Source organism: Pelodiscus sinensis, chromosome 7 (assembly GCF_052426305.1).
Source record: "Pelodiscus sinensis isolate ZL-2025 chromosome 7, ASM5242630v1, whole genome shotgun sequence".
Classification (NCBI taxonomy): Eukaryota; Metazoa; Chordata; order Testudines; family Trionychidae; genus Pelodiscus; species Pelodiscus sinensis.
Window position 1 is genome coordinate 50,466,810 of NC_143058.1, and position 22,101 is coordinate 50,488,910.

The 22,101-nt window shown below is 41.6% G+C and overlaps 1 protein-coding gene across 5 annotated transcripts in view; it reads right to left on the reverse strand.

The window, feature by feature from the left end:
- CERKL (CERK like autophagy regulator) overlaps window positions 1-22,101 on the reverse strand; it is a 141,253-nt gene that overhangs the window by 27,194 nt on the left and 91,958 nt on the right. For all 5 annotated transcript variants that reach the window (XR_012905239.2, XM_075933746.2, XM_006121694.3 and 2 more), the window contains one exon: window positions 3,320-3,383. Coding sequence is in view for 4 of the 5 variants with exons in the window: in XM_075933746.2 (XP_075789861.2) it covers window positions 3,320-3,383 (64 nt within the window). In the remaining variant the exon portion in view is untranslated. The remainder of the gene's footprint in view (window positions 1-3,319; window positions 3,384-22,101) is intronic.

Here is a 22,101-nt window from a genome sequence, read left to right on the forward strand (position 1 = left end):
TTCTATGAAAGTGTGAATAGTGGACCATGTTGTGACTCTACAAATGTCCTGGAAAGGGATGAGAGCCAGGAAAGCTACCAAGGACACGAGCTCTAGTGAAGTGGGCTCTGACAATCTGCAGTGGCAGGTCCTCTGCCTGTTAGTAACAGATCATTATGCAAGAGGTGATCCAGTTGCAAATCCTCTGAGATGACACAAGAAGGCCCTTCAACCTATCCACTGTAGCAAGGAGGAATGGAGTTGATATAAGAAAAGGTTTGGTACATTCTGGGTAAAAAGTTATGGCACTTCAGACATCCACTGTGTGAAGATGCCTCTCTGCTGTTCTTAGGTGGCTTGGGCAGACTATGGGGAGGAATAGGTCCTGGTTCATATGGAAGGTAGATGCCACCTTTAGCAGAGAAGCTGGATGGGGCCACAGCTGAACCTTATCTTTGTAACGACAATGTATGGTGGTTCTGAGGTCAAGGCTTTAATCTCAAAACATTCATCTCACAAACGTCACCAACACCAGGAAAGCAACCTTCCATGACAAGTAAGAAAGGGAGCAGCAGCCCAGCAGCTCAAAGGGCGGGCCCATGAATTTAGAGAGAATCAAATTAACATCCTATTGTGGGACAGGAGTTCATACCTGCAGGAGGAACCTCTCTATGCCTTTCAAGCTTCTGACCATCGTGTCATGAGAAAACAGAGCCTGTCGCTGGATCAACAAGTGAAAGGCAGAGATGGCCATGAGAAGTACTCTAACGGAACACTATGCCAGCCCCTGGTTCATGAGATGAAGCAGATAGTCTAAAGATAGACTGCATGGAAGAACACAGGGAGAGATGCTACATACAGATGTTCAGCATGAAAATCTTGTACACTTAGCCAGGTAAGTCAGTCTGGTTGAGGGCTTCCTACTTCATAGGGGGATCTATTGGACCTCCTCCAGGTAGGTCCATTCCTCCAGATTCAGCCACTCAACATCAATGCTGAGAAGTGAAGGGACGTGAGTTTGGGATGAGAGCCGGTCTAGTTGGTTCGGTAAAGGCTACTGTCAGGTTCATAAGTATGGTGACAAGTGCAAATGAGGCCATGCTGGGGTGATCATGATAACCTGCATCTTGTCTCTCTTGATCTTTTCCAGGACTTTGCTCATGAGAGGAATCAGGGAACATGTACATCCGAGTCCCTGACCACAATAGGAGGAAGGCATCAGAGAGGAAGTCCTTGCCTAGACCTTGTTGCAAACAAAATCAGTAACATTTTCTGTTTTGCCTGGTGATGAATGTTACCTAATTTCACTGGAGACCAACGCAGGTTTATTCTTATATTGATTTATTCAATACTACTATTGGATCAAGTGAAAAGAGAATGGAACTCCTTCATACATGCACCCATTCATAGACTCAGACACTTCCACACATGACAAGTTGTGTAGAGAGAGCAGAAGATGACAAGCGTGGTGGGTGGGGTGGGTTTGCCTGCAGTCAGCAATCCAGGCCAGCGAGCTGATTGTATGACCCATGGTTTGTGTGCTCTCTTCTGTTTATTGAGCTGGGCTGCCCCTATCATATACACTGAGTTCTTTCTCTGTGTCCATCACTGAGAGGACCACCCAGACATCATTTTCTTAATGCATGTTAATTCCTTCTTCTCTTCGTTGCACCTCTGTATCTTGCCTCTCTCATGTGCAAGCGAAGATTACATCAGACCCTACCTAGCCCCTGGCTCCTCTCTGTAGCCTCACAGCTCCTCTCCAGGGGGCTTCTGGGGCAGCCTATGTACAGGGCAGGGGCTGTCCCTGGCTGCTCCCCATAGGCTGGCTGAGAATCCCTGCTTGAGGCAGAAGGAAGTTGCTGCCAGCACCCAGGATTTGCAGGGAATGCGGTGCTGGGGGTGGGGCAGTGAGATGGGGGGAGCCAGGGAGAGGGAGAGGGAGCTGGCAGGTGGATGAAGGGGGCAAGGGACTCAGAGCTAGAAGGCAGTGAAGGGGGAAGAGAGGGAAGAGGGAGAACAGGGATGCATGCAGTGGTGGTGTTCCCTATAAGCTGCATGGCAGCACAGCTTTACAGGTGATTAATCATCCCCACCCAGTCAGCCCCGCCCCCGCCCAGCTCCAAGCACTAATCCCTGAGCCTCTGACTGGGCGGTGCTGATTAATCACTTGTGAAACTGTGCTGCCAGGCAGGTTAGGAGGGAACACTGACCTCTAACACAGAAGAAGCCGCACCACAGCCCGGCTCTCACCCTGGCAATGTGGCCTGCCCCAGGAGTAGCCAGGCGGCCACCACATAGCGCTGGCCCCAGCTCCAGCTCCACATGGCTCCACCTCGGGAGCAACTATGCAGCTACCACACAGCTCTGGCCCCCCACTCTCCCATCAAGCCCACCACAAGCAGCAGCTTACCTTCCACTTGCAAGGAAGGTGAATGCTGCTGTGCAGCTCTTCTAGGGAGCTGGGCAGGATTAGAATTCTTTGTACCCGCCTGCACAGACACGCACCATAGAGGGAACTTAGGACATGCACATTACTATACTAATTTTTGAAAACAAAAAGTAGTACAGGTTGGACCTCCCTGGTCCAGCACCCTCGGGAGCTGACTGGTCATTTCTGGACCCCTGCCACCAGCCCCCTTGGCCCAGCCTACTGACCTCCCAGCCAACTCCCCACCTCCTGCTGGCCCCGCTGGGCAGACATCACTGCCTTGGCTCCTGGACCCAATGGGCAGCCGTACATGCATGCTGGAGCTCCTGGACCCACAGGGCAGCCGCACACATTGTGCTGGGGCTCCAGAACCCACCAGGCAACCACGTGCTGGGTTCCTCAGTCCCACTCGGCAGCCCCATTGCCACATGCTGGGTGGCCTTGCTGTCAGCTCGCTGTGGGCCCTGCCAGCCCCACAGGATCATTACCACTGGCCCTCCCTTGGAATTCTCTGGTCCTGCAACATCCGTGCTGGACCATGGATGTTGCCGGACTAGAGAATCCCGGTTAAGAGAATTTCAACCTGTACTCCCACTACAGATGCCAAGTTTTAGAACATAACTGATTTATTTGGACCAAATGTGTTCCTGAAAAAAGGATAATAAATTAAATACAACTTAAAATTTTTAAAGCGGGATTTCTATGAATGAAAATTGTAGCTATAGGAGCTTCCAAAGAGGGGTAATTCAAAGCTCTGTAAGGAACTTTTAGTGCATGGCAGCAGATCCACTGGTACACAGTGCACAGTAGGCTTGTTGTGAACTAAATGTTTGTTTAGATAAACTGTATGTGATTATTATTACTAGGTACCTCACAGTAAGAAAGCAAAACTATTAATACCAAACTTACCCATCAAATGTGTGGAGATCACATTCCTTAAGCAATGAGAGGGCATGTCCTTCATATTCAGTTACTACAAAAGATATTTTAATAATTAAAATTCTGGAAGATATAAAAAAAATTCATACAACTTATTTTTGTCTCTCATATGAACATAGTAATAAATTGGAATTTATTTTGCGTATATTTTGATCATCTAAATGAATTGAAAGTATTAAATGTCTTTAAAGTTTTGCAACTTTATAAACAAAAGGATCAAAATAATTCTTAACTACAGAAATTTGGTGGTATCAGGTACATTGCCAGTTTTTAATTTAAAGCAGGTGATTTCAAATTCATAGGATTAGTAATTCATTTGTAGGTCAAAAGTTTCTATAATGGCACAGTTGATATATTATTGGGAAAGTTTAAGCCTATCATCAGTTAGAAGTAAATTATCTAATACTTAATCACACTCAAGTGACCATGTTAGAATACATAAAGTGGTTAACTAAAAATCTGAGTTAAACATAGAAAGATGAAATAAAATCAAATAATAGTGACAACAGAATATAAGGCAAGGTGGCACAAGTATACACCAGAGTCTGGTAGTCTCTGGAGGAAATGAATCTGTCACTGTACATTGCTGTCTCTGTGGTTGTTGATGTCCCATGTAGTACTGAAAATACCAATGAGGACAGGATAAACTGGCATTCTACAGATGGCACAAAGCATCATAACCACATTTAGCATTTTCCAGGGCAGCTTTGCCAGAAGAGACAGCCCAGCTGCATCCACCCATCAAAGATTTTTGCTGACTGACATGACACTTACAGATGGATTTTTTGTGTAAGAACGTGCATCATGATATGCAAGATTACATTAATCTTTCATGCTTGTCTGTCCCTGTTGTCAGTACTGTTCAAGCTTTTTCTCCTGTGTTTCTAGGTATTGTTAAAATTATTAGTTTTGGCATTTAACATAGTTATTCCACATACAGCACTATTATCTACCCTCCCCAACATTGTAAAGTAATATTTCTACTGACCACGAGGATGCTGCTGACATGAATGGAAAGTTTCAATCTAATAAGTATATCTATTATTTGTACTCCTCAGAAAGACATATAGGAAAGCAATGTAATTTTCCGCTCTTAAATACATATTACAATACATTTTTCTTATTCATTACAATAACAATGAACATCAGCAATTCAGAATTCTAATTCAGCATTGCTAATGAATTACTATAGTAATAAGTTCCTGTAACTATCAACAAGGTTAGCATAACAGGAGAATTTGAAGCAGTATGTTAGCTTGAAATAAAAGTTAGTGAATTACAATTTTGCTGCCAAAACATACATTGTTGCTTGACCAAAAACAGTTTTTTAATATTGTAGTATTTTTAGGTGGATGAAAAGCATTTAATATCAAATCAGTGGTGCATTCAGCATCTTTGTTCTTTCAGGTGGGAATTTAAATCTCTTCAATGATAGCTATAGTACATGAAGAATAAAAGTGACTAACATAACAGTTTGCCAATACATTGCTTGTGATGTCATGATGAAAAACGGCTCAAACATTATATCGTTAGTAGTTCACTGTGACAGAAGAATCCTCCCCTGCAATATTATTGTTAATGGAGCTACACCAGACCTTTTATAATGAAAATGCTACTTTTACAAAACTGGAAAAAATAAAAATGGTATGCTTGCTATGCTAAATTAAATGGTTTTTATTTTGATTTGTTAAAATGTACTGAGAGGCCTCAGTGTAATATACATCCATTTACAATGAATTCAACTCACTATGAGTTTACACAAAACACACATTGCACACACGATTCCATACATTCAGCCCACATCTTTCAGTTAAATACATGGAAGAACAAAAAGACATCAATCACACCCTGAAGAATGAGAAATTTTGGATTTTGGTTGAACCTGTGAGGGAAGTGGATTTGTTTCCCCAACATCTGCATCGGTGGAGAGACTATTTACATCGATGAAATCACAGATCTTCCAAGTATTCCAAGTAAGTTTCCCCAACATTAAGGTCTTATTTTAAAATGACAAATTCATAGCTAGCTGAACCCTGTATTTCAAGTAGCTACAAGAAATTAAGGGGTCAAGAGCAACCCCTACAACAAAGACAAAGACAAAACAACATTGATCAAATAATTATGGCCTTTTAATATGTTCATCATGATATGTATATATACACTGATTCCTTGGCCACAGAATAAACCCAGTAGGATTATAACTGCTAATGTAGATCAGCAGGTTAATTGGTACTAATTCTTGGAGAAAAAGTTCAAAACCTCTGAGAAACTTTTAGTTATTTTACAATCAGTAAAAGTGTAAGTTTTCTGTTGTGTGGGACTTTCAATAATTCTGCTGCTAGGAGAAATATTGTGGGCCCTAAGGAGAAATATCTCCTGACCTGCCCCCCACACACATACCTTCTCTAAGAATTAATAAGGGGGAGGGAATCTGAACCCCTTGGGATCCTAAGCAATTGCTTAGTATCCTTATGTCTAGCATTGGCTCTGACTCCTGGTAATTACAAAATTACTATGTAATTTCATACAAGCCTTACCAATGTGTAATTTTAGTTTCTCTGCACCTAAATGCTATAGCAATGTATCAATTTTAAATGATTTGACACTATAATACTGACCTTTCCTAGAAAAGGCAGATAAAGAAAAGAGTAAGATAATGAGGTATGGTACATGTTACATTGCAATTTACTCATTTATGAATATCACATTCTCAGGAGTGTGAGAGATATAGTGGCAAAGAGGTTGAGTATCCCCCTCTCACACAGGTTCCTAAAAATACATTACTAGTAAGGGGCTGCACCCCCCACACTCTCCAACCCCCCTCTAGGCTGGGGAAGGCCCGGACCCAAAGCCACCCAGGCTCTTCCCCCACTGCTAGCCACAAGGGAGGGCCTAACCCTGGCTCTCTTGCTCCTCCTCCTGCCACCCACTCGCTCTCATTCTTCCTCCTCTCCTTTCCCTTTCCATGGCTCTCTCATAACCCTAAAGCTAGAATCAATGCAATCTCTGGTACATTCCATAATACAGGCAGTCCCTGGGCTACATACAAGATAGGGACTGTAGGTTTGTTCTTAAGTTGAATTTGTATGTAAATCAGAACTGGTACATATTGTAGGGGAAACTCTAGCCAACATTTCTCCAGAGCTCAGTTTTATTCTCCCACACCTCACTTCCCTCAGTCCTTTATTCTCAAGCTGAGGTGTCTGCTGAGAAAAGCCGCTCCGCATCTCCCTGGTCTACTGGGGGGTGGGGGGGGGGCGCGCTAGCTTTGCGTCTCCCTGGTCGGCTGGGGGGAAGCAGCTAGTGCGGGGTTGCCTCACCCCGTTTGTAAGTAGAGATCCGATGCAAGTCGGATCCATGTAACCCGGGGACTGCCTGAATATGAAAGAAAAACACGTATTTAATGTTGGTATTATAAACAGTAGGGCATGCAATATTCAAATTTCTTAGCTAAGTTTTATATTATTTTCCACCAGCAAAAATGTTGAATGCCTACAGGTATAAATATTGCCAACTACTGTCATTTATTCTATACAAACTCTATAAGAGTACTAAAAGAACTCTGCAACCATTCTGAAAAGATTATTAAAATATTTTTAATGTTTGGGGGTGAAAGAGAAAACAGCAGATACATAAAAAATACTGTAATTTTTACTGTACTATCTAGCCACACTTATGTAATTTACAGGTTCATGTTCATTGTATGACTACAATAAATCTGAGGTTTTAATGACTGTATATTGCTGTTAATGTACAATTAATGCAAACTGAATCCTTAGCACAGAGGACTCTGAAAATTTCAGAAAAACGATTTATTCTAAATATCCATTATTACAATATGTATGTTAACTAGAGCACATAATAAACTTATGGCCAGACAAAATCCCAAATCATTGTTTGAAAGGACATTAAAAGTACTATTCGTAAGATACCTAAACTTCTGAAAAGAATACAAGTGAACTTTATCAAATCTTTTATTTATTCCCAATTAAAAATGTTTTAAATGTATAAGTAAATGTGTTTTTCTGTATTAACATTTATAGAACTGGCATGTAATTTTCCCATCTAGCCTGCAGGAGGAGTGTTAGGCAGCTAATAAACCTCACAGTACTCTGGATAGTGCCAAAGTAGAACTGTCCTCATTATATTATGTTGAATGGTTTAATTAGTTCAGGCAGCATTTTATATAATAAAAAAAAAATCAGGAAATAATTTAAAACTACTATTTTGTTAGTAAGGGAAACAAGTGGTTAATATCATTACAAGTTTAATTTCTGATTAACTCACATATTTACAAAAGCTTTTGTATGAACTTAGCTATTGCCAACTTATTTGATTTATAGAAAGAACTCAAGGAGTTATATAGTAGGTTTAATAAACTAATGATAATATTATCTTTTAAAAAGTTTACTCTCCCCATGTATTTGCATTTAAAAAAAAGCAGAAACCAGCTAGATGAAATATGATTAGTCTTACTTGCACACATTAAATGATTCAAATATTTACAGTGATTTATTGTTATTCTTTGGTATTTTAGTATATCTGTTGTAGATTGCATAAATGTTTAAGCGATAACTTGAACTTGTATAAAACTGGTTGTTTTTCCCTTCAAATTTGAGACTTTATTAACTGACTTATTACCAGTATACAAGAAAATCAGTTTCTAATCATCTGTGTGTTTCCATGCCTCACCTCCTATTTCTTTGATTGAACTTTTATTACAAATAAAATTATTTTGAAAACATGCACAATTATTGGGACTAATATCATACACAAACCCAACCCAATTATTGTTCTAATATATTCTTTTGCCTAACTTTTGAGCCTGCTCCTACCATTCTGACACGTGTGGCTCAATGAAATCATGGGACTACTCACAAGAGTAGCCACTGCCAGAAATTACATCCATTTATATTTTGTGTAGTCCAGAGAATGATCCTGTTTTCATTTACTATAATAAGAGTAGGATTGGGCCCTTAAATTTTAAGCTCTTTGGTGCAGAAACATGTTTACATGTGTATAAGGTATGAAATATGTTAAAGCAAAATGCAGGACAATGTAGCACTTTAAAGACTAACAAGATGGTTTATTAGATGATGAGCTTTCGTGGGCCAGACCCACTTCCTCAGATCAAATAGTGGAAGAAAGTAGTCACAACCATATATACCAAAGGATACAATTAAAAAAAATGAACAAATATGAAAAGGACAAATCACATTGCAGAACAGAAGGGGGATGCGGGGGGGGGGGGGAAGGGGGAGGAAGGAAGGTAAGTGTCTGTGAATTGCTGATATTAAAGGTAGGGAGAGTGGGATGTTTGTGAGTTAATGGTATTACAGGTGATAATTGGGGAAACTGTCTTGGTAATGGGTGAGAAAGTTCAAATTCTTGTTAAGTCCTTGTTGGCAAGTGTCGAATTTTAACATGAATGACAGTTCAGAGGATTCCCTTTCAAGTGCAGATGTAAAAGGTCTTTGTAGCAGAATGCAGGTGGCTAAGTCATTTAGAGAGTGTCCTTTCTGGTTAAAGTGGCAAGAAACTGTTTTCTCTTTGTGATCTTGTCTGATATCTGTTTTGTGGGCATTAATCATTTGGCGAAGTGTCTGAGATGTTTGTCCAATGTACATAGCAGACGGACACTTTCGGCACATGATAGCATAGATTATATTTCTGGATGCGCAGGAATATGTGTTCTTGATCTTATAACTCACTTGGTTAGGTCCAATAATGGTATCAGCAGAATGAATATGTGGACAAAGCTGGCAACGGGGTTTGTTGCAAGGGAAGGTACCAGGGTTGGTATTAGTGTGGTATGTCCTGTGGTGGTTGGTAAGAATCATCTTGAGGTTAGGTGGTTGTCTATAGGAGACTATGGGTCTGTCTCCCAGAGCCTCTTTGAGTATGGTATCCTGTTCCAATATAGGCTGTAGTTTATTGATAATGTGTTGGACAGGTTTAAGTTGGGGGTTGTAGGTGATGACAAGTGGTGTTCTATTGTTGGTTTTCTTGGGTCTGTCTTGAAGTAGATGGTTTCTAGGTATTCGTCTGGCTCTTTCAATTTGCTTTTTTATTTCTCTGGGTGGGTAGTTGAGATTTATAAATGCTTGGTAGAGATCCTGAAGCTTCTGGTCTCTGTTAGTGGGGTTAGAGCAGATGCGGTACTTTAACCAGAAAGGACACTCTCTAAATGACTTAGCCACCTGCATTCTGCTACAAAGACCTTTTACATCTGCACTTGAAAGGGAATCCTCTGAACTGTCATTTGAACTTTCTCACCCATTACCAAGACAGTTTCCCCAATTATCACCTGTAATACCATTAACTCACAAACATCCCACTCTCCCTACCTTTAATATCAGCAATTCACAGACACTTACCTTCCTTCCTCCCCCTTCCCCCCCCCCCCCCGCATCCCCCTTCTGTTCTGCAATGTGATTTGTCCTTTTCATATTTGTTCATTTTTTTTAATTGTATCCTTTGGTATATATGGTTGTGACTACTTTCTTCCACTATTTGATCTGAGGAAGTGGGTCTGGCCCACGAAAGCTCATCATCTAATAAACCATCTTGTTAGTCTTTAAAGTGCTACATTGTCCTGCATTTTGCTTCAACTACCCCAGACTAACACGGCTACATTTCTATCACTGAAATATGTTAGTGAGATATTAAAAGAAGAATATCTGAAAATGTAAAGTTGTTTGGCATAAGAAAGTTTTCAATCTTAACTGCCTGTAAATTTGCTTTCTTCTGACTGGCAGCACATATTCTGGGTTTCTCTCTCTCTCCCTTTTTGAACATGTAGGCAGAAAAAATGACCGGATTGGATCTTTACTCCTTATAGCAATGACTTTTTTATATTCCCCATTTGATTACTTTTGAAAAATAAAGTCCAGTTAAGTTTTTGTATATCCTTACTGTGGAAGAAATAAAACATTTCCTTTCCTTTTAGAAACCAATCCACTCACAGAAAGCAAATTTACAAGTAAATAGGATTAAATTTGTGCTGCCACGCCTGAACCTTCAACACCACACATTTTGGACTCTTAATAGCAATACCATAGAAGACATTTGAGAAGAAAGAAACAGGGAACATAACTGACTAAACTATTTTGAGAGGAAATGGTGTACTGTTTCCTCACCTGTCTTCTGTTGTAGTTCCTCTGAAGTTACACTTACCAGACTGTAAGAGAGGAAGTTGGGAACCCTGGATTGGTAGCATAGTCAAATGCAATCTGCAATCCATTTAGAAAGCCTCTGTTTAGATATATGAGTGCTTGAGGAGCAGTCTGCTATGGACAAAAAGGTTTGTGGGGTCTTTCTAAAGGCTCTGGTCCTGTCTATATAAAATGCTAGTGCATGTCTAATGTCAAGCATGTGCAATTGACACTGCCAGAGGATGTGGTGAAGACTGGGACTTCAATAGGGTTCAAAAGAAGGGCTAGATAGATTCATGGAGATAAAGTCCATCAATGGCTATTAGCCTGGATGGGTAGGAATGGCGTCCCTAGTCTCTGTTTGTCTGGAAACAGATGACAGGAGAGGAATCATGTGAGGATTACCTGTTGTGTTCCCTTCCTCTGGGGCATCTGGTATTGGCCACTGATGGCAGAGAGGATACCAGGCTAGATGGACCATTGATTTGACCAAGTATGGCCGTTCTTCTGTTATGACTTTTTGATGGAATTAGTATATGGTTTGGGGAAAAAAGTTGGTAAGTTAAGGGGCTTGACGTGGAATGAAGACGGCACTTTAGGTACAAACTTGGGGTGGGTGTGGAGGACAAGTGTTTGTAAAAATATTTTTCAAAATAATGCTATTTTTGAAAAAAAAATTCAGAGCACTATTTTGGCATCCACGAAGGTTAAGGGATGTTTTGAAATAGCACTTTATTTCAAAATTTGGTGCTGTGTAGACAGCACCAAATTTCAAAATAGCCTACTTTGAAATAAACTTGAAATAAGTACGTAATTTGCGTAGCACAAATTGCGTATCTTATTTTCAGTTAGAGTGCAATGTAGACATAGCCATGGATTGATAACTGGTTAAAAGACAGAAAACAAAGAATAGGAATAAATGGTAAGTTTTCAGAATGAAGAGAGGTAAGTAGTGGTGTTCCCCAATGATCTGAACTGGGACCAATCCTATTCAACCTATTTATAAATGATCTGGACAAAGGGGTAAACAGTGAAGTGGCAAAATTTGCAAATGATACTAAACTGCACACAATTAAGATCAAAGCAGACTATGAAGAGCTTCAAAAAGATCTCATGAAACTCAGTGATTGGGCAACAAAATGGCAAATGAAATTTAATGTTGATAAATGTAAAGTAATGCACACCGGAAAAAATAATCCCAAATATACATAAAAAATGATGGGGACTAACTTATCTATAACTACTCAAGAGAGAGATCTTGGAGTTACTGTGGACAGTTCTTTGAAAATGTCCACTCAATGTATAGCGGTAGTCAAAAAAGCAAACTGAATGTTAGGTATCATTAAACAAGGGATAACGAATAAGACAGAAAATAACTTATTGCCTCTTTATAAGAGTAAGTTACTCACCTTGGTGCAGTAATGACGGTTCTTCGAGATGTGTGTCCCCATGGATGTTCCACTGTTGGTTTCGGGTTGTCCCAGCGCTGCAGATCAGAGTTTTCATGAGCAATGGTCAGCTGGACCGCGCATGCGCAGCACACGCCTCACACTGTTCGTGCCTTTTGATCTCTCACACAGTCCGGCTCCTGCCAGTTCTTCGAATCCACCCCAGTACCTGCAAGATATAATAAGAGACTCCAAAGCAAGGAGGAGGGTAGATAGTGGAGCACCCACAGGGACACACTTCTCAAAGAACCACTGTTACTGCACCAAGGTGAGTAACTTCCTCCTCTTCTTCGAATAGTGTCCCTATGGGTGCTCCACTGTAGGTGACTGCGTAGCAATTCCAGAGTATAAGGAAGGCGGGTAATGGAGTCACTGCTTATTGACAATCGAGAGCACTGCAGATGCTACCACATAGATAACTTAGGAGAAATTGCATAGTGTTTCATGAAGGTGTCGTTAGTGGACCATATGGCCGCTCGGCAAATATCTCTGAGAGGAACTCCACAAAGGAAAGCCATGGAGTTTGCTACAGCTCTCGTAGAATGAGCTCTTAGTGTCTCTGGCAGTGGTTTATTCCGTATAGTATAGCATAGCACTTTTTAATGCAAGTAACAATGATGTTTGAGATCCGCTGTGATGAGAGGGGTTGGCATCTGCAGAGTTCAGCTACTGAAACTAGTAGATGGTGTGTTCTCCAAAAGGTTTGAGTTCTCTCTAAATAGAAGGCAAGTGATCTACACAAGACTAGCGATGAAGCAAGACCTCACGAGCACTCGCACGTGGTTTGGGGTAGAAAGATGGAAGTACAATTGGCTCATTTATGTGGAAATTTGAGCAAGCCTTTGGGAATGAAGGATGGATGTAGATGCAGCGTGACTTTGTCCTTGCTGAAAATAGCATATGGTGGCACTGCCATTGGGGCTGCTATTTCTCCAACTCTGCAGGTGGAGGTGATGGCTAGCAGAAATGTAACTTTGAGTATGATCATTGAAAATGGAGCAGTTGCTATTGGCTCGAAAGGAGCATTGGTTAGAGTGTCAAGAACCAGCTCCAGGTTCCATGCAGGTGATAGAGCCTGCATGAGGAAAATATATTGGAGAGGCCTTTGAGGACCTCCTAGTGATAGGATGTGCAAACACTGAAGAAACATCAATTGAGCTGTGGAATGCGGTGATCACTGCTAGGTGTACTTTCAAAGACGCTAGGGCTAACCCTGTTTCTTTTAATCGTAGGATATAGTCTCAAATAAGGTGTAAGGGTGCCATACAGTTCTTTAGCGGTGTACCAAGATAGGAATCTGCACTACTTGTGGAGATAAGTGCATATAGTGAATTGTTTTCTACTATGTAATAGGACATCTCTCACTTTGTCCGAACTGGAGTTTGCCTTCTTGGAACCAACAATGAGCCAGGCTGTCAACTGTAGTGTATGGGGTTGAAGATGAATTCGGGTCCTGTTGTTCTGGGTTAGGAGATCGGGATATGTGGGAAGGTGATTAGGTGGAGGAGACATCTGATAAAGATAGGGAAACCACGTTTGTCGTGCCCAGAATGGGGCTATGAGAATCACGGTTGCACCATCTCTTGATTTTCTCGAGAACTCTTGGAATGAGTGGTGTAGAAGGAAAGGCATATAAGAGGGGGCCCCTCCAATGGAGGAGAAAGGCATCCCCTAGAGATCCATGACCTATGCCAGTTCTGGAACAGTATTGGTGGCATTGCATATTGCTGTGTGAGGCAAAGAGGTCTATTTGTGGACGACCCCAGCGACTGAAAATAGGCTGGAGGACATGCCGATGAAGCTCCCATTCGTGGTCTGGGGCAAAATGTCTGCTGAGCGAGACTGCTAACATGTTGTTGACTCCTGGTAAGTAGGAAGCTGTCAGGGTAACCACATTGTGGATGCACCAGTTCCATAGTCTAATCGCCTTGGCACACAGGGAGCGAGAACAAGTGCCCCCCTATTGATACATATAATACATTGTGGAGACATTGTCGGTAAGTATCCTCACTGTGGCTCCTCGGATTTGTGGCAAAAAATGCATGCATGCATTTGCAACTGCCCTGAGTTCCAACAGATTGATATGCAAAGTAAATTCCTTCGTCATCCATAGATCTTGGACAGTCATGTCTCCCATATGAGCTCCGCATCCCATGAGGGAGGCGTCGGTAGTAATCTGTGTGGTAGGTTGATCCCAATGGAATGGGACTCCTGCAAGTAAGTTATTTGGTTCAGTCTACCACTTTAGAGAAGTTATAATGTCGGTAGGTATGGTCTGTGTACATCCCACTTCCAGTGAGTGTAAAAATAGGCAAGCCAGAGTTCAAGACAGCAAAAATGAAGCCTGGCAGAAGCAACAACATAAGTTGTAGTTGCCATATAACCCATGAGCTGAAGACAGGTAAGTACTGGCGATCTGGGGCTGTTTGAGAGAGTAAATACGAGGTCTTGGATTGCTCAGAATCATTGCAGGGGTAAGTACACCCTTGCCGTGGTGGAATCTAGGTGGGCTCCAATGAACACTAAGGTTTTTGTAGGTAGAAGTGTTGATTTCTGTTTGTTGAGAATGAGGCCTAAGACAGTTGAACGTGCATCTGGTTATAGATATCATATGGAGAGTGTCCGCATCTGTTGGCCCTTTTATTAGACAGTCATCTAGATAGGGAAAAATCATAATTTGTTGCTGACCTAGGTATGCCACTATGACAGCGAGTGTCTTTGAAAACACTCTGGGTACTGATGACAGGCCGAAAGGTAGGAAACGGTACTGATTGTGTTCCAATCTGACCACAAAGCGTAAAAATCATCTGTGTACTGGATATATGGTAATATGAAAGTAGGTGTCTTGCAGGTTGAGGGCCTCAAACCAGTCTCCCTGTTCTAATGCTGGGATAATGGATGGTCACCATCTTGAATCGTTGCTTCTGTAGATATCAGTTCAATCTGCAAAGGTCTAAAATAGGTCTCCAGCCACCTCTCTTTTTTGATGTGAGAAAGTAGTAGGAGTAGAAACCCCTGCCCTTGAACTCTTCTGGCACCTTTTCTACTACTCCGATGTCTGAGAGATGGAGGACTTCCTTTTTGAGTAGATCCTCATGAGAAGGGTTCTGAAGAGGGATGGGGATGGTGTGGAGGTGGGAGGTATTGCTATGAAGGGTATGCTGGATGACACAATCTCTAGAAGTCAGCGATATGATGTGATGGTAGCCCAGAGGTGGTAAAATGGTCTCAGATGATGATGGAAGGTTGGGGTAGATTGATCATGGTGATCCAACAAGGGCTTGCAAGCCCTTGACTTGGAAGTCAAACTTGATGTTTGCTTGTCTGCTGACTCTGGTTACGGTTGTTCTGAGGTTGTCACCTCTGCAGTCATTGCCTCAGTTTGGGTTGATCAAATCCCCATTGTTGGTATCTAGGATATGAAAAGTCTTGGTGCCGTTGGTATGGCACGTATCGTCTACATCTGTACAGTAGGGTGTACATACCCAAAGTACGAAGGGTGGTTCTTGAATCTTTACTGGAATGTAAGACCTCGTCTGTCTTCCCTATAAATAATTTGTCTTTATCAAAAGAGAGGTCTTCCACTTTTGTCTGCCGTTCATGAGGAACTGCAGCAGTCTGAAGCCAGGAAGTCCTTCTCATGACCACAGAAGTTGCCGTGGCACAGGCTGCTGTGTCGGCTATATCTAAGGCTATTTGGAGAGAGGTTCTTGATTAAGCATATCCCTCTTGTACTACTGATTTTAGTACAGATCTTTTCGAGTCTGGTAAATGCTCAATAAGGGAGGTAAGTTTAGTATACTTACAGAAATTATGGTTGGAAAGCAACGCTGCGTAATTAGCTATTCTAATGAGAAGGATTGATGATGAGGACATATTACGCCCAAAGATGTCAAGGCACAACTATCCTTATTCGCAGAATTATTCTTGTGCTGTGGAAGTTTTGACCTCTGCTGAGCTGCTGAGTGGGAAAAGAGAAGTTCTGCACCTTTGGATAGGACATAGTACTTTTTATCCACCCACTTATTAGTTGGGGTTATTGATGCGGGTAGTCTGCCAGATATTGTCCGCAGCCTCCATAATAGCTTCATATATAGGAATCACAATTTTTGCACGTTGAGACGGTTGGAGATTTTTAAGGAGTCAGGGTTGCTTGTCTTGGACCTCGGTGAGCTGTATCTCTTGGCTGGTAGCCACTCTCTTAAAAAGTTCCTGAAACTGTTTCAGGTCATCAGGTGGCGATTGGTCACCGGGAATAATTGCCTCATTGGTAGATGAGGAAGACTGATCTGTTGGCGAGACATCAGGCTGCAGTTCCTCTGTCTCAGAAATCTGTCCCTCCTAGGGTTCATAGTGCTGATGTATTTACTGGTTGGGGGTTCGAAGAGGACATTGTGATCTTTGGTCCATGCGATGCTGGAGAGGGTGAATATCCGTATGTGTGCGGCTGTTCCAAGCAGCGGGATGGATGATACCCCTGTCATTGGTAGTGATATCGTGGAAACCAATGAGATGAGTAGCCATACCAATGTGAATGCCTGTGTTATTGATATTTCTATCTATCAGGGGAGTGATGTTCAATCTGTGTGGTGAGCAGATGTTCAATCTGTGTTCATGATGGTATGTATGAGGACAGAGTGTTAGAGAGTGGAATGATCTGATAGAACCCCTTGAGGATGGAGGAAGTGATAAGGAACTGTATCTTCGGTACGGTTGTGGCTAACGAGAGAGATCAGCTCCCAGTCCATAATGTGTCTTATGTGCAAGATTGGACCTTTGCATCAGTGATGAGTGTAGAAAAGGTGACAGTAATGATGGAGCAGGTGAAAAAGGTGAGCAGCTCTGTGTTCTGTGGGATTTATGAGTCGCCTTTTTCGGTGCTGGGGGGCTAACAGTCTCCTCCGATGCCAGGCATTCTGAATCATGCATCAATGTTGGTGCTGAATGTGTCGGCACCGGTGTCTGCATGGTTTGTGTCAGTGCTGGTGTCTGCACCATGTAGGTTGGTGCCAGTGTCTGCACCACGTGGGTCAGTGCCAAGGACTTGGCTAGACGTGGCACCAGTGTTGCCGATAAAGACGGTGCTGCAGCTTGCGGTGCCAAGGTTGGTGGCACCGAGCGTCTTGCCAGTGCTATAGCTACCGGTACTGCAGATGTTTTGTGCCAAGTTTTCAGCTCAGGGGCCGTTTTAAGCCACTGTTTAGTGGCACCAGATGTTCCCAGATTCTCCCTGCTAATTATTCTACTTGTGGAGGCCAGTGGTAGGGAACGAGCTGGTGAAGCCGTTTTATATGAAGGAGCCACTATAAGAGAAGAAGCTCTCCGTTTTCCTTTTCGCAGCGAGTCTGATTGAGGACTGCAGGGCTTTACTGAATAAAAATATCCTAAGCCTTATCTCTCTATCACGCTGTGCTCTCACTGTGAGTTTTGCACAGTGTGTACACTTTTGAGGCACACGGGTTTTGCCCAAACATTTTAGGCACTCTGTATGGGCTCCTGATGTGGCACACTTCTTAAACCCCAGCAAACCAGGCATTAGAGAGCCTGTCACCACGGTGTTGATAAATGGATAAGCAGTCTCTGACTTACTTCTCCTGAGTTCTCTTTATTTATTCTTTTTCTTTTCTGTTATTACTATTCCTTCCTCCTTCCCCCCTCCATCTCCCCCCCTTTCTCTCACACTTTTTTTGGGGGGAAGGGTGGGAGAAAGGTGAGGTAAACACTTAACACAGAAAAACCTGTTTTGGGTTTTGTTTTGTTTTTTTGAACAAAAGAACTAGAACTATGATTAACGACTGAAAAACGGACTGAACTATACAGAAAAAAAAACTTATTCTAAAACTAAAATCCCTTCTCTGACTAAAGCCATTGAGGGGGAAAGGTCTCACTCCATCTGCAACCTGGGGCAGAAAAGGAGGAACTGGCAGGAGCCGGACCGCGCGAGAAATCAAAAAGCAAGAACGGTGCGAGGTGCGTGCTGTACATGCGTGGTCCTGCTGACCACTGTTCATGAAAACTCCAATCTGGGCACTAGGATGACCCTACACCAACAGTTGAGCATCCATGGGATATACTACTAAAAGAAGAAATCCATGATATACCCACATCTTGAATACTGTGTACAGATGTACCATCTCAAAAAAGATATATTGACATTGGAAAATATTCAGAAAAGGGCAACAAAAACAATTAGGAATTTTGAATGGGTCCCAGATGAAGAGAGATTAAAAAGACTGGGACTTTTCATTTTAGAAAAGAGGAGACTAAGGGGGGATATGCTTGAAGTCTATAAAATCATGACTGGTGTGGAAAAAGTGAATAAGAAAAAAAGTTATTTACTTGTTCCCATAACATAAGAAGTAGTTGCCATCAAATGAAATTAATAGGAAGCAGGTTTAAAACAAACAAAAGGAAGTTTTTCTTCATACAGTGGCACAGTCAACTTGTGGAACTCTTTGCCAGAGGATTTTGTGAAGATCAGGATTTTAACAGGGTTAAAAAAAGAACTGGATAAATTCATGGAGGTTAGGTCCATCATAGGCTATTAGCTAGGATGGGTAGGAATGGTATCCCTAGCCTCTGCTTGTCAGAGGCTGGAAATACATGAAAGGATCACTTCATGATTTCCTGTTCTGTTCATTCCTTCTACAGGACCTGACAATGGCCACTGTCAGAAGACAGGATACTGAGCTAGTTGGATCTTTGTTTTGATCCAGTATGGCCGTTCTTATGTATGAACCTTGGCAAGCCAGGCACAGCTGACTAGAAACCCCTTTTTTAATGGGATTATGAATTATTTACTATCAACTATAACTATGAACTATGCTACTGAGGACAACTATGCTAAACTAAACTATTTTTCTTGTTCTTCTAGAGGACTGAAAGTTCTGTCTCATGTCAGGGAACTGAAGAATCTGGGTCACGTATGCGCTACTTTTGCAGACAATCATGAGTGAGATAGGTCACACCGAGATTGCTAAGAAACTCTCTTTGAATGTATAGGGATGCACCTACACACCAGGAGTCAAACACCCACAGGGACATCTCTTGAAGAAAAACAATGTGTTCCAAAATTTCTTCTACTGACACCTCAATCTGGGACAGGTCCTCAGATTTGTCACCTACAACGAATGATTCAATTATGGGAATGTTCCTCACATCCTCTGCAGTAAAGACTGATGTAAAGAATTAATTTAGCTTTTTTGCAATGGTGTCATATTTACTGAATTCTCCTTTAGCACATTGATTCTCCAATTGTTAATGCGGGCTTCTTCTTTAATGTTAGACCTTTTCATAATCAGTTCAGCTGAAATGGTTTAAGTTGTTTATTTGTAGGTTCACCATTTCTTCAAACAACAGGTGAGCCTCCATTTTGATTAGTCTTCTTCCTTGCTCAAGGAAAAGGCGGGGAAACAGGGAAAGAGTGGGAAAGTGTTGCTAGGCAATAGGAGTGTATAACTTGAGGGTGCTCAGGGCTCTCTTCCACCAGCCTTCTCACTGACAGGGTGCAATAGTGCTGCTCAGAAAACTGATCACTGGCTTGGAGTGTCAGTTGTTAGTTACGTGGGGTAACAATGGTATTTGATTACTGGAGAGCACACTTGCAAGCACAGATCATTGGATTAGACAGGGCTAATACACACTTGAGACGGCGCAAAGGGGTTGGGTGGGTTTTGAGTTAGGGCCTACCCTAAGCTTCTACTGTCACCTAGAGAGGAGATCTGAAGTCATCCCCGATCCCTATCACCTGGAGAGGAGATGTGAAGTCAGCTTTCCCTGGAGCTAGCTAAGACAGGAGGTCTAACATCAGCTAGCCTCCTCTGTGTACCTGTTGTTGTTGTTGTGTGACTCCTGCAGTTTCCAGACCCAGTTATTCTATTCTTTTCTAGTCTTTTTTACCTTTCCTATGCTATAGGAAATAAAGTATACTTTCTTTTATAATTTTGTGTGTGGACTCCTCATTTGGTGCCCTGATAGACGAGTGAAAGGGATAAGAATCAGACAACAGCTTAGGACTCTCTGGAGTCCTTTCTCTTATACCCACTGGGTGTCTAGCAGGCTTCCTGCTTCTAATGTACTTAAAATATTTTTTGCCTCCCTAATTGTACTTTTACACTTGACTAGCTAGAGTTTATGTTCTTTTCTATTTTCCTTGACAGAATAGGGCTTCAAGGTTTTAAAGAATGCCTTTTTGCCTCTGACTGCTTCTTTTACTCTGTTATTTAGTCACAGTGGCATTATTAGATCCTCTATTTAATTTGAGAATTATTTAAGTTGAGCCTCTGCTGAGGAGTTTTTTTAAAATGCAGCTTGCAGGCATTTCACCTTTGTGATGGTTACTTTTAATGTGTTTTACTAGCTTCTTCATTTTTCTCTAGTTTCCCTTCTGGAAGTTAAATGCTACTTTGGTGGACTTCCTTAGTATTTTCCCCCACCCCACAATGATGTTCAATCATAATATAATTAAATTTTATTACCAAGTGGTTCCTCTATATCCACATCTTGAACAAGATCCTGGGGCTCTACTTAAGAACTAAATCAAGTATTTCCTCTCCCCTTGTGAGTTTCAGGGACCCAAAAAGCAGTCATTAATGGTATCTAGAAACTTTATCTCTGTATCACTATCAACTGTCTCAGGGCAGAAATTAGGCAAACTATTCCATCCACTCTGTCCTGAAGTCTTTGTGTCAGCTGGAAAATAAGAGGAAGCTTTAAGACAACTACAGCAAGAGAAGAAGTAAAGGGATCACTATGACATGTTTCTTCTCTTACGGCGGTTACATCTAGATTACAAAGGTAAGTTGGAAAAAGATATGCAAATTGCGAACCACAATTTGCGTATCTTTTTCTGCTTTTCAGTCAAAAGAGGCTTTTCTGAAATTTGGCATGTCTACACGGTGCCAAATTTTGGAAAAACTTGCTTTTTCAACACATCCCTGTTTCCTCGTAGAACAAGGTTTACAGGGATAGCGAAAGAGCACGTCCCCTTTTCTGAATTTTTTTCAGAAAAGCAGATGCATTTCTTGGAAAGGTATCCCGGAAAAGCACTGTAGTCTAAACATAGCCTGAGAGTACATCTAATTCTAGAGCAGGTGTTACCTCATATCCAGAGGACTGGGGTAGACTAGTTTAAAAAAATCTCCACAGGATTCATCTTCTTTGGAGGAGAATTCCCAAATTTTTTTCACCACAATTCACTAAGAGACCACTGATGCACAAAACAGAGTATCATAGGCTCTCATAGCCTAAAATACTGACCCAAAGTACATTACAGATCTGGCCAAGGAGACACCTGAGGCACCAAAGATGTTCCTATATTTGAATCAGGCTCCCCTAGATGTGGAACTGCAGTGATATATGGGATGAAATCAACTTATCAGAAGATATCCAGCACACTAAATTTGGATCCAGCAGCAATGTATATATCCATTCCTGGATCCTTTCTCAAAAGGATCTCTTTCTCTTAAAGTGGTGATTTGACTAGACATGTTTAACAGGCACTCCAGTGCTGATTGGCCAGGATCCTAGAAGCCCTATCATTCTGAAAACCCCTAGAATTTGGAGATGCTTTATTCCTCTGAGATACAAATAGATCTAATGACAATATTTTGCCAGATTACTAATGGCTGAAACTATAAATGGCGCTTTCCTTAATTTCACCCAAAGAACACTGATTCCTATGTGGAGTAATTTCCCTCAAGACAGAAACTACGTTTGTCATGCTTAACTGATATGGGATATAATGCAGGGGAAGAAAAAAAACTTCATTTTTGGATTTGTTTAGACAGATGTCCATCATTTTGCACAACATCAAAAATGACCTATATATACTCCAAAATTTGAGGAAACAGTTAAAAAGTAAAAATAAAAAACTTTCCAGCCTTTAGGCAAGTGAAATCTGTTCAACACTGGTGTTTATCCATTGGATCAGGACTGGCAGGAATATGGAAATGTAATAATGCAGCTTTTGCAACTTTAATGTATATCTGAAACAGTTTTAGAAAAAGTTACTACTATATAGATATTGACTACTTTTCCAGCGTAACTTCAACACTTTAGATAAGATCAAGACCTCAGAGTTCAATCTGTTTAAGCAGGGTAAGGACAGGCGAGAAATTCAGGAGGTTGGTGAAAGAATCTTCTTCCCCAC